Consider the following 18,958-nt stretch of genomic DNA (forward strand, 5'->3'; position numbering starts at 1 on the left):
AAGATGCTTTCTGCTTTTGTTAAGGAGCAGCAAATCCTAAATGGCATCCTCGTTGCACACGAGCGCATCCACTCCCATCACCTTGCTAAAATACCCAAGGTGATCATAACATTGGACTGGAAAGAGGCATACAACCATGTAGATTGGAACATCTTAGACTCCACCCTCCCCCGATAGGGGTTTGGCTCCAGCTGGAGGTCTTGGAACTAAACTTGCTTCTCCAGTATGTTTTTCTCAAATGGGTCCCCAAAAGAATTCTTCCCCTCATCCTGGGGTCTCAAGTAGGGCAACCCAATGTTCCCCTTTCTTTTTGCAGTAGTTGCTTAGGTATTCGGCAAATCGATCTTGGGAATGTACCAAAGTGGTCTCCTCACAGGATTCAAGGTCGGGAGACAAGGGCCTAACATTTCCCACCTCCAATATAAAGATGACACCCTTATCGTTTGTGACGCCAGCCCCCTTTAAATCGATTACCTGAGGCTTTTACTCAAATGCCCCAAGATGGGGACAAGATTCAGAGTAAATATGGCCAAATTCAAGATGGAGGTCCACTTACCACCGGAAGCTCTTCCTTCCCTTGCGGATAGATTGGGTTGCACAATAGAATAGGTGCCCTCCAATTACCTAGTCATAGGTAAACCTAAATATTACCAATGGATAGTGGATAGAGTTGAGCGCAGACTCGCTGGATGGAAGAGTAGATACCTCTCTCATGCAAGGCAGCTTAACCTCATTAAGGCTTTCAAGTATCCCCATTTTTTAGATGTCCTTGTTTCTCATGCCTACCATGGTATCCACCCAACTAGAACAACTTATGAGGAACTTTCTTTGGGCAGGTGATGGGGGAAAGAAATATCATTTGATCTCTTGGGTCAAAGCGTGCTCCCCCAGTTCTCAAGGGGGCTTAGGCATCCATGAACTCAGAGCCAACAATCTTACCCACCTCGGCAAATGGTGGTGGCAATTTGCCACACAAGAGAACCATATTTAGAAGGATGTTATTTAATACAAATACCATTGGTCGGGCCTGGATTTACCGTCGCTCGGGCTCCCTCGGGGACCCGGGCTCGATGAACCCCCTCTCAGACAACTCTAGAACCGTGCACACCTGTCCGCTCGCATGTCGCGTGCGGATAGGTATTTCAAACGAAGAGAGGATTTTAATGCAGTAAAGAAGTGGAGTCGAACACCTACCTCAACGCAATGAAGTTCGTGGGACACGTCCGAGCTGTAGCCCTCTTAGATCAATTACGAAAGCCTTTGGCTGTCTAGCAATGCGGTTTGAATTCGGCCCCCTCAGAAATTGGCACTTGAACTCTCATGAAAAGACTGCTTTTAGAATCCGCCTATGGTAACCTCCTCCTAATTATTGGTGTGGGATAGGGATACTAGTTTTAAAGGTTTGAGTGACGAGAAAGAAAGATAAGAAAGAAAAGAATATGAGTGGGTTGGTGGGAGTTTAGTTTTATAGGGAAAAAGAAGAATAAGAAGATGAGATAGAAGAAGTGAAGATATGACCCGAGAATCGGGCAGCCTCCCAATGTAACCTCTCCTAAAAGTATTACCGAAGACAAGGGAAAGCATCAGGCTCAAAGCCTTGGTACCCGGAGGATTTGGAAAGTGGATCGCGGGACTTAGCCTGTTACTATGCCACTAACCCAAAGATCCTCCTAAAAGTGAGAGAAGAGAAGAGAGTGAACGAGATAGAAATCTCTCACAACTCGAACACTATGTAACCCGGAGGTTAGAGTAGTTCAAGGGTCAAAACTCTTAGAAAATTGTCTCAGAAGGACCCCAACCCTAGCGACCGAGTGCAAGAGAATCTGAGCCTCTTAGAACCCAAAACACTATGTGAACTGATGGTTAAAGCAGCAGCCCATGGGTTAGAACCCCAAAAAACTATCTCAAGAGGACCCCGGCTTGAGTGCTGAACGGTGAGAGAAGAGATGAATGAAGAGAGAGAATGAAGAAATAATGAAATAAGGGTGGTTGAATGAGACATGAGAGAAAGATAGAATAGATGAGAGAGAGTAAATGAAGATAGATGAGTGAGGAATGGGAGTTAGAGAGAGTGGAGTAAGAGACTGAGGGAGGAGAATTAGAGAGATGAAGAGAAAGGGTGGATGCAGCTATGGCGCCGGTCCATGTGTCTAGGGGGAGGGGTAGGTAGAGATGACGAAAGAGAGAGGGAGAGAAGGGTAGAGAGGAAGGCGGACCCCAGCTTTGTTAAAGATGTATTGTTTGTTCATCCTCTGCTCAAAGTAATTGGGCTGGTAAAGATTTGGTGGTGGAGGCACCTCTTATAAGCCCGAGGTTGTTGCCGTTGTTGGCGTTCCAATGTCTTAAGAGGTACATTGGCGATAGGAGACAAATGCTCATACCATTTGAAGACAAATGCTCATACCATTTGAAGACAAATGCTCATACCATTTGAAGGCAGCTCCAGGTAGTGTCCCCACAAACTGTCGAAGAAGCAGTCTAGGATCGGAAGCTAACTCTTGGCATGTTGACACAAAGTGTGCCACATGTTGTTGGGGTGAGCCGGTGCCATCAAAGATAGGCAACCTTCCCTTTTGGTAACGCAGGGAAAAAGGGACTTGATAAATGAGGGGCAGGTAAGGCCTTTTGTAATGGCCATTTTCATAAGCCTTTGAGACTTGTAAGCCTTGAAAGCTTCGATTGATCATATTTTGAATGTCCTCCAGTGTGGGAAATAGCTTGAGAGACTATATAGGGTTGAACATCAGGAAGGACTAGAGGAATTGGAGGTCGTAAGGTTTGAGCTATGGGAGGGGTGGAGGTTTTCGTTCTTCTTCTTCAAACTGAGGTGCAAGAGGGGAATTTGCTCCATGGTGAGAAGATGGCCCGAGTGGTCTAGAATTTTCTAGCTCTTTGAGCCTGTCCAAGATATGGTTCAAGGTTTCATTAAAGCAAGCCATTGGATCTTCAGGACCATCACCGTCTTGACTGACTACCATCACATCAGCTCGTTCTTCAGGGCTAAGTGGTTCCATGGTAGAAGTAACTCTAGTCTGCTTTGTGCTCCGATCTGGCAATCCAGGCAATAGGGGTTCAGACTGCCCCGATTGGATTTGGGATTGCCTTGATGATCGGGTGATCACCAGCTCTTGATGGCCTTGGGACCATAACTCAGGTAGATATGACGCGAGACGGCCTTGGGGACATGGCTTGAACCGACTAAGCACATGACAGTCTTGGGGCCATACTTCCATAGGTTGGGGCTCAAGACGACCTTGGGACCATACTTCCATTGGTTGTACCTCAAGACAGCCTTGGGGCCATGGTTCAGACGAGGTGGATTCATTTTCCAGCACCTCTATAACTGTGCATTGAACAGTACCGCTGATTTTCGGTTCTATCGTAGTTTGCAATGGGTAGAACGGGTTTTTCTTTAATAAATCTTCCGAGGTGGAAGACTTTGACTTCTTTCTTATGAGCGACACTTTCATGCCTTTTTGCTGCTTGATTCTCAAACTCCAGTAGATGCGCTCCCAGAACTGGAATTGGGCATGGCATCCTGTCTGATTGGCCTGCCTCAAAGAGACTAAAGCAAAGTCAATCAGTTCAGGTAAGGTGCGGTGCCCCGAGAGTAGGGAGTTTGGGGTCGCCTTTGGAAGTTTGGTTTTCGAAGAAGAAGGGAGGGACTTATCCATCGGCCTTGGGGGCGTGATTTTGCCCGGGGTCCAGCCTCGAGGGCCAACGCGTACATGGGATGTAGAAGGTGTTGACAAGAGTGTACTCGAAGGGAATTTCTTCGAATACCACGTTGTCATGGTTTTGGGGGTAGAAAAGGCATATACTACTGGCCCTTCCCCTTAAAGCCAGAGACAACATTGGAACTGGATGTGTGTGCGTGATCCGCAAAGGTATTGGGGGTGGCTTGGAAGCCAACCCTTAGTGAAGCGAGAGGTCTTGCGTTTGGAATGCTGACCTTTGCAGTTGGAGTGGTCTTAGGACCACTTTGGTTTGCAAGCATGTACATATTTGTTTGGGACCTACGACTGAGTCACGCTTCGTGTGCTCTTTCGGGTGCAATATTTGGATTACTCGGAGCCAGATGAGTATTACGCAAGGCAATGTGAGTGGCTTGAGAACCACTTTTGATAGTGGGTCCCAGTCACAAGTGACCCGAAGCATGTAAGGTGGTCGAGGTTAGCTTTTGTTTGCCCCAATTTATCAGTGCAATGGCTGAGCCATTCGTAGCAATGTGAGTGAGGGTGTGGCGAACGGCTTTAGAGCCCTTTGAGTTAGACGGTATAGCGATCAATTCGCCAGTATGAAGTGTGTGGGGCATCATACCAAGATGAGCAGCGCTCGTGTGCAGTGGAGATGCGGTGACCTTATTTACCCACTGAAGTGGTGGATTTAGAAGAGCCGGCCACGAGAGAAGATGGAGTGGTGTTAGGACCACCTTTGAGATTAAGACAAGTGGAGGGTTCACCAGTAACAGTGTGGGCATGAGGGGCAGCAATTTTAGAAGTGCTCATGCAGTTCACAACAATGGACTTGCAATTGAAGCCGGTAGAGAGGGAGTAAGGGGTTTGGGTCCCTTTCTTGAGTTTTCCTGAGCTTGAGCCCGGGTATGAAGGTCTAAGTGACCTCGCAAGAGATAAATGGAAGCAATGGGTTGAAGAACCTTGCTTCCCATGGGTAAGTTCACGAATGTGGGAATGATAAATTCCCCAACTCAGATGAAGGAGGAGTAAGCGAACTCCATAGCAGTTTTTAAGTGAGAGTGAAATGAGAAGTCGGATTGAGAGCGGACCGAACCAACTATAGGGTGGCGCATCCCCAATAGAGTCGGCAATTGGTCGGGGCCTAAATTTACCGTCACTCAGGCACCCGGGCATGATGAACCCCCTCTCAAACAACCGCTCGACCCGCGCACATGTGCGCTCGCGTAACACGTGGGGAAAGGTATTTCCAATGGAGAGAGGATTTTAAAGCAGCAAAGAGGCAGACTCAAACACCTACCTCACCGCGATTGAGTTCATGGGACGCGCTCGGTCCGTAGCCCTATTAGATCAATTATGAAAGCCCTCCGAGCTGTCCAGCAGCTCGGTTTGAATTTGCCCCCCTCAGAAATTGATATCTCACTTCAACTCTCACTAAAAGACTGCTTTTAGAATCCGCCTATGGTAACCTCCTCCTAATTATGCGTGTGGGATAGGGATTCTAGTTTTAAAGGTTAGAGGGACGAGAAAGATAGATAAGAAAGAGAAGAATAAGAGTGAGTTGGTGAGAGTTTAGTCTTATAGGTAAAAAGAAGAAGAAGATGAGATAGAAGTAAAAATATGACCCAAAAATCAGGCAGCCTCCCGACGTAACCTCTCTTAAGAGGTAATACCCGAGACAAGGGAAAGCACCAAGCTCAAAGCCTTGGAACCCGTAGGATTTGGAAAGTGGATTACGGGACTCAGCCCGTGACTATGTCACTAACCTAAAGAGCCTCATAAAAGTGATCCAGTGAGAGAAGAGGAGAGTGAAAGCAATAGAAATCTCTCACAGTTAGAACACTATGTAACCCGATGGTTAGAGTAGTTCAAGTGTCAAAACTCTTAGAAAACTCTCAAGGGGACCCCAGCCCGAGTGATCGAGTGCAAGAGAATATGAATCTCTTACAACCCAAAAACTACGTGAACTGATGCTTCGAGCAGCAGCCCAAGAGTTAGAACCCTGAGAAACTATCTCAAGAGGACCCCGGCTCGAGTGCTCAAGGGTGCGTGAACAGATGAATGAAGAGAGAGAATGAAGAAATAATGAAATAAGGGTGGGTGAATGAGAGGTGAGAGAAAGATAGAATAGATGAGAGAGAGTAGATGAAGATAGACGAGTGAGGAATGGGAGTTACAGAGAGTGGAGTAAGAGACTGAGAGAGGAGAATTAGAGAGATGAAGACAGAGGGGACCCAGCTATGGCACGAGTCTGTGTGTCTAGGGGGAGGGGTAGGCAGAGATGATGACAGATAAAGGGAGAGAAGGGTAGAGAGGAACGCGGACCCACCTATGGCGTAGGTCCGTGTCCAGCAGGTGGGTTGAGGGTGAGAGAGAGAGAGAGAGAGACAGGCCTACCTCTGGTGCAAGTCCGTCACTAGGGGGTGAGAGAGAGAGGGAGCGGACCCACCTATGGTGCGGGTCTTTAGCTTTGGGTGTGAGAAAGAGAGAGAGAGAGAGAGAGCAAGAGAAAGAGAGGGAGAGAAGACAAACCCGCCCTAGTGCAGGTCCATGACTTTAGGCGAGGGAGAGAGAGTGAGCAAAGAGAGAGAGATAACAAAGAGAACTAGAGGGAGGACTCGGACCTGCCCTGCATCTAAGTGAAAGAGAGAGAGAAAGAAAGAGAGAGAGGAAGAGGGAGGGTTCGGACCAGCCCTAGGTCCGAATGGAAGAGAGCGAGAGGGGCAAAAAGATAGAGAAGAGAGAGGAGAGAGAGTGGACCTAAAATGGGCTCGAGCCTAAGTGCGCCTTCGAGGGTCCCTTTTGCATGCACCTTAGAGAGAGGTCTTGGTCCTTGTAGGTTAAGGCTAGGGTCTACGCTCTAGGTGTATGGACTTAAGTAGGTTGGGATAAGCTAAGGCGTACGGAAGTTAGGGGTGTATGGAGTAAGGTAGGGTGTATAGAATGGGATAAGGTGTATGGAGTAGGCTAAGTATAGGATAGATTAGGGTGTACGGAAGCTAAGGTGTATGGAATAATGTAGGGTGTACGAAAGCTAAAGTGTATAGGGTAGGGTGTATGGAGTAGGCTAGTGAGTATGGAATAAGCTAAGAGGTATGAAGTAGAATAGGGTGTATGGGGTAAGGAGTGTGGTGTTTTAGGATTTTGGAAGTTTGAGGTTTTAAGGAGTGAGAGGTACCCAGGGTAGTTTCTCTCTCTAACAATTATTTCTCTCTCCTCTCTCCTTGAGTTTGAGTTTGGATTTAGGATTGAAGCAAAGAAGAAGCCTAAGCTCTTTGAATTCTCAAGCTCTTTCAATTGATTTCCAAAACTCTTTTACAAATGACTTCACTTTGCTTATATAAAGTAACCCCAAAACATGGGTGGATACTCAAAAGCCACTAGAATTGTTGGAAATTACACATTTAATAAAATAAAATATTAATCCCGTTTTTGGAACTAATGACAAAAATACCCCTAAGCACTTTGCCATTGCTAGACCTCGGGAGCTATTTCAGACATTTCCAGTGGCAATTTGAGCAATCAAACATCGTAGAATCGATGCATGGATTATTACGCACATTTTGATACTCATTGATCGTCTTGAAACGGTGTTTTAAGGAAGAACCCATAATCCGACCAAGTCCATAAAGTTTTGATTCTTCGATCACAGATTTGACATGATTCGTGATGTTTTGAGACTTCAATTTGATCACAAATTGAAGATGATACTATCACAATCATTTTGTCATAAATTTCGTCCTTTTTGGTTTCCGTTTGAGCCCGTTCCAAATTTTGGAGGTCGTCGGAAAAATGGGATTCCGACGACCGAAAAATGTGCCTCCTTTAACCTAAAAATTTGGTGTCATCCGGCCTCTGATCATGCCCAAAAATTATATCAAACTGAAGCCCTTCGAAGCACGATGCAACGTACCTATACTTGCGACGATCCGACATCGGGATCTCAAGCTGTAGCCTCTCAAAGAATGAGATGTTTCACTTTTTAAAATCTGAAATTTCAAGTTTCGAGCTCATCTTCTCTCTAAGAATTCTCTGGTTTCGGGCCACGCGATGATGCATGCCATATGTCAAAATGAACGTATTGACAAAATATAGCACGTGTCCGAATTTGAGTGTAATTGGACCCAAAATGAGTAAGTTATGAGCATTTCAAATTCATCCCGAAATGAGAAAACACAACTTCCATAAATGGAAACTGGTTTATCGAGGTTGCACCGCAATAGTGTAAAACCCAACAATTTTTTGGTAAGTTAGGCCCAGAATGGTCCCAGAGGGTCCGATTTAGCCGAAATTTAGTATCTGGGGATTTTTCAATATTCCAAATCCAATGGCGGTGGTTTGATACTCTTTTGAGACCCAGAAAATATGACTATCGTTATATGGTCTGTTTTCAGCATGTAGAAACTGGATATAAAAACCGAGTTTCGTCCTGATCGGCTCAAAACTTGTCAGAATGCGATGAAACTTTACGGGTGTCCTTAAGCATCCAAAACTACCCTCTCATGCAATTTGAGGCCATTTTGACACTTCCTCTAACGTCACCCAATATCAGGCTTATTTCTACAGTGTTCCTGTGGTATGACGGCGTTTTTGGCACCGACGGGATAAGGTTACTATTGGCTCCCTCTTTATGCGTCCCGAGAATACAAGTACATAAAAAATGACGTATAACAACCACTACCAACCGAACGATTGGCTAACACTTGAAAGGGTTGGGTCCAACTGCTCCGGCGTGTGGAGATCAATCCTTCACTGCCTAGCCCAATTCAAAACTAGCAACCATTTCCACAATTGCAATGATTACCACGTCCTATTCTGGTCACACTGGTGGCTCGGCTAAAACCCAAATTAAGGAAAGATCCCCCCTCCTCTTCCTTATTGAGTTGAACCCACAAGCCATGGTAGCAGAGTTCTTCCAAACAATGGGTCGACACCGAGTGTTGCACCTGAGATTCAGAAAACCGTTGAGAAGCACAAATTAGTGACTCAAGCCACTCATCCACCATCTTTAGTGCTTTAGGTGTAACCCCCCATACGGCTATCCATGGAAATAAATATGGACTGCAGATTACTATTATCAAACTTAATGGTATAAATTATTTCAAGTTGTCAAAGTCTGCTAAAATGTTCATATGTGGAAGGGGAAAATTGGGGTATACCAATTGTAAGAGTACTGAACCCGCAAAACAAATCCATCATGTGAGAAGCGAAAACTCAATATCTACTATAATATTGGGGTTATTACACTCCACGCAACCATCAATCAATAGGGGCTCCTTGTTCCTTCGAACTACGAGAGAGATTTGGGACATATACCAAACTTACTCTTAAAGCAAACATGTGTCAAATGTGCCAACTGAGGTAAGAAATTTCCCATCTTCAACAGGTGGAGAGGTCTCTTGCTACTTATATCTCATTAATTCATAGCATGTGGGAGGAGTTGGAGCAAAAGCTATCAAATGTTTAAACTAGCCTGTAAGGAAGATGGAGAGAAATACAAAGAGTTTGTGAAATAGAATCATATTCTTGAGTTCTTGGCAGGACTAAACCCTAATGATTGAGTAATCAATACTCAGCAAGGATGCTCTTCCATCGCTCCACGAGGTGTACTCCTCCATTTAAAGTGAGTAGAGTAGGAAAAGAACCATGTTGCCTCGTTACCTCCTAAGAAAAACAAGGGGAGTAGACCATAGTTATCGGAATCTCTCCACCGACCTTGCGATTCCGGTTCCGAAACCCGATTCCGTGTTTCCATTAAGGAATCTCCATGGAAACCATTTTTCGGAACCAAGGAAACTCAATTCCTCAATTTCAGAATCTCGATTCAACACATCTTTAGATACCATTTTTGGGAACCAAGGAAACTCAATTCCTTAATTTCAGAATCTCGATTCAACACATCTTTAGAAACCATTTATCGAAACCAAGGAAACTCGATTCCTTAATTTCGGAATCATGATCCGACACATCTTTAGAAACTTGAACCCAGCAATTGTGGGTAGATGTTCCCAAATATATCAAATCTGGACTCCAACGAGGATTGAATCTTGATTCAAAAAATTAATTCAAAGTATCAAAAAAAAAAAAACAATTCAAAGTAAATAATGTCCAATGTCTATGATGGTTGTGCACTTCCTAAAGTAAATTGGAGTAGAAATCTTCTTTCGAATGTTTTTAGTTGTTGCAGGTTCACATTATTTTACTTGTGCCACCCTAGACGGCTTTTACTCTAAATTTAAAATATAACTGGTAAATACAACACATACTATTAAAAGTAAAACCATGGCGTAGACATAATCCTATTTTGTTTTTATGATAATGAAGTCAAAATAACAATTTAGAAATACTCATCTTTTGTATAATATAAAAGGTAAATACACCACATACTATTAAAAGTAAAACTATGGCATAGACATAATCCTATTTTGTTTTTATGATAATGAAGTCAAAATAAACAATTTAGAAATACTCATCTTTGGTATATAATGACCGTAAGTTCAATAGTCAACACAATCACTTTAAAATTTGGGAAACCTTCTAATAAGAGACATCCAATATAGGTTATAAAGTTGATAAGACTCAATATATGCTTTGGGCTTCCTTCTCCATAAAATTACAATTTCGATTCCCGGTAGGGGTCATCAAACGCATTTCATAGTCTAGTCCATATTACTGTAAATCTCGATCTCAAACTGGCATGGATCTCTGATACATATACTTCATAAACTTGATTCCAAATATGTTCGAATCATGATTCGAAACAACAACATATCTTTATTCCAAATATGTCAGAAACTCGATTCCATAGATGTCGAAAACTCGATTCCGTATATTAATAAATCTTGACTCCTAGAGTGTCGATTCCAAGGGGTGGAAATCTCGATTCCAAGGAGGACGGAATCTCGATTCCATATGTGGATGAAACTTGGATCTATTTCAGTCGAAACATGATTCTCAACAACTAGGAATCTCGTTCCCCACGATACCTATTGTATAGACAACGATTTCTAAGACAGGAATCTTCTAGCCGGTGGCGATTCCTCGATTCCGGTTCCTAAAACGATTCGGCTTCCCAAGCGTTTCCAACAACAATGGAGTAGACCTCAAAATCTAGAAAAAGGGGGCCCAATCAAGGAGATAAAAGTTGAAATGTGACATTGTGGTAGGAATAGTCATATTAAAGAATGGAAAAATATCTCAATAAACCTAAAATCAGAGTTAATTTCATAGCATCCCCTCACATTTCCTAAATATCTAGTGGCAAAAAAATTTCCTACAACATTTCTTCCCACCTGCTGATCTAAACTTCTTAGTGTCCTTTTAAGTTTATGCCCTTACAATTGGCTTGTACAAGAAACCTTAACTCATTCATGTCCTTTTCCCTTTTCTTCTTTTAAACTCTCTCATGCCCTCATCTCTCTCTCTCTCTCTCTCTCTCTCTCACAAGCCCTCATCTCTCATCTTTCTCTCTTGACCTGGTAAGTTGGCGTGGGCATCAAAAAGAGGGTGAGATGGGAAGAGGGGAGAGAGAGGAAACGAAACGCCAACCCACATTGCAGGTGCTCGAATAAGAATTCTCTAATCTTTACAAAATCCGGCTACTCACATAGTAGTCATTCAAATTTAAAAAACAGGTGAGGGCCACCAGTGGAGGTTGTAACGTCTAAGAAATAGACCAACATTTGTGGAAGCATAAGAGAAAAGACTAAAAGGAGAGAGAGGTGGGCTGGAAAAGAAGGGTAGGAGGAAAAGGGGAGGAGCGGGGAGAGAGACTTCAAAAGAGACCGAAAAGCTGGACCACTACTACCATGCAAGGTTAGTGTGAATCATGGGACCTCAGGCTACGCCCTCCTTGTAGTGTGACCTTCTTTCCTTCCCATTGTGTTTTTGAGGACCTAGATAGGAGTAAGGCGATTTCCTGTGGTCATGAAGTTGATCTTTAAATTCTAGACTCGGCAACAACCACCTCCCAAGCCTTACAATCCAGTACTACTTTTAATAAAGATCTGATTTGGCAGTGGGACCTCTAATTTGGTCATTTGTATTTTTAGTCATTAAAAGGTTTGCTTCCTAAGTTGTTTAGTTCTACTAATGTATCTAAATTTCAATGTGAAGTACGTGAATTGTTAAAGCATAATAGAAACTTTTATGTACCTAGTAATAATAAAAGCAATGTTCCTTTCGCTATTGTCCATTGCGATGTTTGGCATCCTCATGTTACATCTACTTTTGGTCATCGATATCTTGTTTCTTTTGTCAATGACTACACTCAATGTACCTGGATCTTCCTTGTGAAGACCAAAGATGAAGTTCACTCAGTGTATCTGGATCTACCTTATGAAGACCAAAGATGAAATTCCATATATCTTCAAGGTCTTTCATAAGATGATCCTCACTTAGTTTGTTACTAAAATTAAAGTACTTCGTTTTTGCCAAGGTGAGAGTATTGTAATAGAGTGCTGCTCTCCTATTTGTAAGATCATGGAATGGAACATCAAACTTCTTGTCCTTTAGCAAAATGGTCTAGATAAAGAAAGAATATTTTAGAAGTGTGTCGTGCTCCTCTCTCGAGTATGAATGTACCCACGAAGTTCCGGTTTGAAGTTGTGGCACCACATCATATCTCATTAATCGAATGCCAACTCGTGCTCTAGACTACAAGTCTGCAAACAAACTACTCCATCTTGATCGTCCATTGTTAAGTGTTCCTCCTAAAGTTTTTGATGTGTTTAATTCACTTATGTCCTCGGTTTGTACAGTACAAAAATAAATCCCAAAAGTCAAAGTTATCCATCTTGGCAAAAGGGTTATAAATGTTATGATCCAGTGTTTGAAAAGAGATTTATCACAATGTATATAACCTTTTTTTTGTACACTCCTTTCTTTGTCACCTCTCCTTGAGGGGGCATAGTGTGGAAAAGAGGTAGTTTGTTCCTCTTCCTATCACTATTATTTCAAATTCTAGAACCCAAGAGGACAGTGTGCCAGCATTCTCATGACAATCATTCTCATGATGCTAAAAGAAAAAGAAAGAGAATTAAAAATCTGTACTCGACGGAAATAGAAGGAAGAGGGGGCCACCACAGCTGACAAGCCTTCAAGCCAATTGCATAACTCTAATCTAGGGAATCACCAACTCTCAATGTGATGATTTAGATCTGCCCATTGTTGCATAAAAAGGTATACGAAGTTGCACATTACACCCAATTAGCAATTTTTCTTCTTATGAGTTTTTCCTTCCTATCATGCTTTTATGTGTTGTGTGCCTTCTGCTTTTATTCCTTCCAATGTTTACAGGACCTTTAGCTCATCCCAAGCCGAAAGTGGCCATGTGCGAAGAGATGAAGGCATTAATCAAGAATTGTACTTAAGCGTGGGTAAATCCTCCTAAAGACAAGAAGTTGGTTGGTTGCTAATGGGTTTACATTGTAAAGCACAAGGCTAATGGTCCAGTCAACAGATACAAGGCACGATTAGTTGTCAAGGGGTTCACTAAGGCGTACGGAATAGATTACCAAGAAAATGTTCGCTCTTGTGGCTAAGATAAACTCATTTAGGTATTTTTGTCTCTAACAGCTAACATGGAGTGGTTGTTGCATCAACTAGATAATGCATTCCTTCGTACAGATCTGCAGGAGGAAGAAGTATTAAATGGTACCTCCACCAAGATTTAAGGTTCCTGGATATGAGAGAAGTTTGTAGATTAAGAAGACCATTTATGGACTAAAGCAGTCTCCATAACTTGGTTTGCGAAGTTTAGAGGCGATGTCCAAATAATTGGTTATATTACGAGTCATGATAACTATACCATATTTGCCAAACATACCCAGGTGAATACCACTTGCCTAATTGTATATGTGGACGATATTGTTGCAACAGGTAATTGTCCTACGGAAAATGAGCAACACAAGAGTTTTCTAGCAAGGGAGTATGAAATTAAATATATAGGTCCACTAAAGTATTTTCTTAGTATAGAAGTGGCCAAGTCAAAGAGACAAATCTTTTCTCTTAGAGGAAGTATATGGCAATCTACAAAAATTCGGCCACCGACCACCAAGGTAGCCGCCAATACGGCCTGCAGATTCGTTTAAGGCGGGCACCTAGGCGGACCTGAGTGTCCGCCTGGTGCAACCTCTGTAATTGTTTTTCTTTTATTTAGTGAAATTAGGTCTATGCAGAGCGATTTTTTTATTGTTTGTACTCCTCATTTATTTTAGAGAGAAAAAGAGTCCTTTTTGAGTAGAAGTATCCTTTCTTTAATTTTTGTTCACTAAAAAAGTAAAATACTTGGCACAGCTCTTGAAAAAGTAAATTTCTTTTATTTAGTAAAATACCTTTCTTTAATTTTTAGAAGATAGAGACACACATGTGGCACATTTACACAATAATCACATGCACATAGCCATGATATTAATATTACTTTTTTATACAACTACACATTGCCTGCCATTAATATTAATTTTTTTATACAAATTGAAACCATAAAAGGGAGAAAATGTCCCCTCCCCGGCCCCCAAAAAAAACAGAAAAAAGACATGGGCTGCCGCCGCCTAGCCATCTAGGCAGCTGCCTCTGCTTTCTTGAACATTGGTATATGCTATACCTTAAGGAAGCATAAAAAATAAGGTTAGTGGGTAAATTGATATATTTTCACTCACACATCCAAATATTGCATATGTTGTGAGCATGATTAGTCAGTTCATGCATCCTCCTCAAACTATTCATCCTGAAGTAGCTTACAAAGTTCTTAGATATTTAAAATCATCACCAGGAAGAGGACTGCTACTGCTTATTATGAGCACTTGCGAGTTGAGGCTTGCATAGAAGTAGATCGGGCAGGTTCTACTTTGGACCGAAGATCTACATCTAGCTATTTTATATTGGTTGGGTAACCTTGTGGCTTGGATGAGTAAAAAAACTCCATTGTAGCCCGAGCGAGTCCAAAAGCGAGTACTAATTCATGGCCCATGGTGCATGTGATTAACTCTAGCTAAAACTTTTATTACGAGAGCTTGGTTTTCCTGTTAAGGGGTCGATGTTCTTGTATTATGATAACAACGCAGCTATCAGTATAGTGCAAAATCCAAGGCACCATAATCGAACCAAGCATGGAGGGATAGACCAACATTTCACGTGAGATAAGTTACCACCAAAGAAGTTTTTCTTCCATATGTAAAAGCAGAAGATAAGATAGTAGATAGTTTTACAAAGGTTGCTTGGAAACCTAGACTACCAGTGCTCTTAAGTAAGTTGAGCATGATTGATATATATGCACCAGCTTGAGTGGGAGTATTCTAAATGATTGTTAAAAACTTATAGTTTTTTTTTCTATTGTGTTTAAGTCCCAAAGGACTTATTGTCGCTCTTTACTTGAGGGTATATTTTTGCATTAATAAAATTAATAAATAATATATAACGGAAGAGAGGGCTTCAGGGTCAATTACACCCAACACGACTCTCTCTCTCTCTCTCTCTATCTCTCTCCTTTCTTTATGTTTTCTTATCCCTTATTATCTTTCTTATTTTTTGTTTCTTCATTGTCTAGCAGCTGTATTTTTTAACGTTTATTCATGCTACGATGAAAGATCCTTCAGTAATATGAAGAATTGCATCAATAACTTGGCCTTCCCGCCACGGTTAGAAGCAATTAACTTTAATCCACAATGTCATTGACGCAAAAGCTTTACTTCATAAAATGTCCTAGGAAAGCTTAAAAGTACAGCAAAGAAACCTCATGAAGTAAAGGTAATATTACCAAGAATTTGGCAAGAACCATTGAAGCATCCCAAACTGTAGTTCCATGATGCTTTGAATTTGGATCCTACCATATATAGAGGCATCAGCATCACAAATAAAACAAACCATGGACATCAGGAGAAAACCAACAAATGAGAAGGGAAATTTATCAAAATACCTCTAAGAGGAGAACTATCTGACATTTTACTCGTTCGCAACTATTTCAACTCAAGATCATGTGGTTTTTTACGGGTATTTTACTATTAAATCCAAAAATATGTGTGAAGTGGTAAATTGTTTATCTCTTGTGGGTAATTTGATAATTTTCCCAAATGAAAATATCCATTCTACATAAATTAGAAAACTCTATCTATACATCGTAATATCATTTAACATAGTCAATGTGAAAGGATGGAACTTTGCCTTGATGAACAAGGGTAAGCAGACATTTTTATGCATTCACAAATGGCAGAATGCTTATGGCACATGAAAAATAAATAGCGGCAAATCTGGCCATTGTCTAAAATTAAATATTGGTGTGCTGGGATTCAACCAAGTTGTACGTTCACTCTAGCTTAGGCATATTGAACATCAGCTGGCCAAATTTGGTGGCCTTGTATAGTTTGGGGACTATTAGAAGGTCCCATGGACAACAAAAATTGTTGCTTCAGAGTATGTGCCATAGCTTGTAAGGCATCTAAGTTAACTAGAAAGTTTATGTCATCACATCCCTGGTTCACAACAGAGTGCATTCTTCCTCTAAGCAAAAGTAATAAAGTTAAATAAGAAAGCATACTCAACTTCATCATGGCCAGCTCACGAGTAAATTTGAACAAAAAAAACAACACAGAAATAGTGAAATGGCAAAAACAAAAAAGTAAAAAATAAAAATTGAAAAACTTTTAGAGATTTTTGGTTGAGTCAAGAAAACAATTTGTTAGAGCCTTTGTGGATCAATGTGTTAGGAACATTTTGAGCCAAATTTGGATAATTTTGGAGAAAAATGATAAAGAAATCAAATATTTCCAATTTTTCGGTTCTAAAAACCCTTAAGACTTGGACTCTAGATTTCTTCTCTTTTGCTTTTAATTCAACAAATCAATATGGAGGCCTGTTGAGGGCTCCAACACCAACATTTTGAATCAATTTGAAGATGACTTGGTTGAGAAATGAGAAAAAGATTGCAAGAAAGGCGGATTGCTTTTAGGGCTCAAAAAAGGTGAGATTTCATGAAAAAATTATTCCAAAGGCAATTTTTGATCAAAATATTTTTTGGAGCTAAGAGGTATTGATGTGTGCCCAAATCGATCAAAATGGGGTCAGATATGGATTATTGGTTGAATAAACAAAAATTCAGAGAAGTATTTTTTTTTAACCTGTTCTTCACATCTAAAGGGGTGTCCCGGGCAACTCGCACAAGTACAAACGAGAACCAGACCAGTACCCCACCAATTCTAAGTCGACTTGAGCGATTCTGCGTCGACTCAACTTTTTTTTCTTTATCATTGTTAGAGACATTACATAAAATAAATACCCAAAGAACTATCTAACCAGTGTGATACTAGCCACCTATACGATAGTGATCATCAACGGTAATATCTAAAGAGTTAGTTGACGGCTCCCCAAGTGCCCTAATCCAGTATGCATTTGTCGACATCTTTCTTACACTTAGTATGATGTAGCTTAATTATATGATGTTGCTTAATTTTGTTGGATGCACAAACACCCACAAAAGATGCACAGACACTCAAAACAGAGAGCAAAGCTGGTATCCAGCAATTTACACAAAGAAAGTATAAATTCACAGTAACTGAAAATATACACAAGTTTCAATAACAAAGCCATAAGTGTAGTACGAGAACTAAAAGAAAATTAAGTATTTCCCGAAAACATCCTGAAATACTAGATAATAATAACCTGGCGAACCCCTTTAAGAGTAATGCTTAATGCAGAATACAAGCATAGTATCCTTACATTGACAATCAAAGATAAAAAAAGGAAAGTATATAATAATCCACATCTACAATAACGTGAGCTCAAAAAGATTTCTACGTCAAACCTCATTGCTAAAGCTATTGATTATTTCTAAACCGCTTGAAAGTGTCATCCCCCATCCATTTCCAAACTATCCAGTTTTGAGTCTTTATAAATGGACTATGTCACAAAATAAAGCTTGGTACTTAATGACCCCTATCAAACGAAAATATCATGTTTTCTAAAAGGGGATAGATGTGAAGGCAAATCCTTTACAGAAGAAACAGAACTTGCTCCATATCCATTATATAAAACTATGCTTACATACTTTATCCTTGTGAGCAAACATTCACAAACAAACAGAATCAAACTAAAAACATAGAGAAATAACCTTCACATATACTTCTATCAACAATCATGTTGATATTCTGGATCTCAATAACTTCCATTGATCATCTAAAAGAAACGACTATAAACAAATTCTACCTGAGAGAAGTGAAGTAGCAGGCCAAGGACTTCAAATGTAATCAGGGAACTGCTGGGTGAGTTCAATCTGAAAATAGTCATAAAAATTGAAATGTTGAGAAAACAATATGCACCACAATAGCTGTTTTTGCCAAGAGATCAGTGGATCCAAATCACATATCAATTCATACAGAACAATACAAACGAATTCACATAAATTTTTAAGATGGAAATGTAATCACATGAAACGAAGAACACAATGTAAATGACAAACGTCATTTCATTGAAGGTCAGAAATATTGCATTAAAGCAGAGGAAAAACTAAGTAAAAAGTAACTGATGTTTAGCCTCATGCTATGGCTCCAGTTAGAGGATTCTATCCATAGTTGTCAGGACCGGGAGAAAGGTCAGATGTCGGTTTGGGAACGAACCGAGGGATCAAGAGATGAACGAAGATCCATGGGATAGGGATCAAGATCTGTACACCGTGAGTTATAGGGATCGTGATCCCAATATTACGGGAGCGTGTTTCAAATTTGTCCAAGATAAAATGATAAAAATATATAGTATCGATATCCGTCCAGCTTAGAATTGGGGCTCCCACAGAGGGCACTCTAACTGGGAATGAATTTCATTGAACGTTAGGATTAATGTTTTTTTGAAATTCAAAAACCAAATTACCATTAAATCAAAGAATCGTGTTTTTTTAATATTTTTAACACTTCTTTTATCATTGGAGTGTGTGTTTCATTGGTAAGAAGTGACTATAAAAACCCAAAATGAGGATTCAAATTTTAGTCCTTAGGCATGAAAGAAACTCTAGTGTTTGATGGAAATGCAGTGTCCTTGTTTTCCCTCATTTGAGTCCTTTCACTTACATGCGATTGGGTATGCAACTCGTCAAGAGCTTTCTAGATTCAGAGGGGGCAAGAAAAAAGGTCTAAAGGCAAAGAAAGGGTCAACTTGGGGTCTTTGTAGTGGTGGATATGGTCAATGAGAGGGTATTAAAAGAGAAAGATCAATTATAAAACCTTATAGAGTTTCTCGTAAGTACTAATGTAAAAGAAACTCGATTCCACATGTCAGAT

At 40.8% G+C, this 18,958-nt stretch overlaps 1 protein-coding gene across 5 annotated transcripts in view; it reads right to left on the reverse strand.

Moving 5' to 3' along the window:
- LOC18425436 (S-adenosyl-L-methionine-dependent methyltransferases superfamily protein) overlaps positions 1-18,958 on the reverse strand; it is a 53,214-nt gene that overhangs the window by 23,042 nt on the left and 11,214 nt on the right. For 2 of the 5 annotated variants that reach the window (XM_006829955.4, XM_088872720.1), the window contains exons 2-3: positions 17,892-17,958; positions 15,451-15,516 (exon numbers count right to left, since the gene is read on the reverse strand). In XM_006829955.4, the coding sequence (XP_006830018.2) occupies positions 15,451-15,516; positions 17,892-17,958 (133 nt within the window). Of the gene's footprint in view, positions 1-15,450; positions 15,517-17,891; positions 17,973-18,958 lie in introns of those variants that run through there. The other 3 variants (XM_020662018.2, XM_088872721.1, XM_088872718.1) reach the window with 2 other exon arrangements.

This window comes from Amborella trichopoda, chromosome 7 (genome assembly GCF_054954075.1).
Source record: "Amborella trichopoda isolate Santa Cruz 75 chromosome 7, AtrichopodaSantaCruz75HAP2 v2.0, whole genome shotgun sequence".
Taxonomy (NCBI): domain Eukaryota; kingdom Viridiplantae; phylum Streptophyta; class Magnoliopsida; order Amborellales; family Amborellaceae; genus Amborella; species Amborella trichopoda.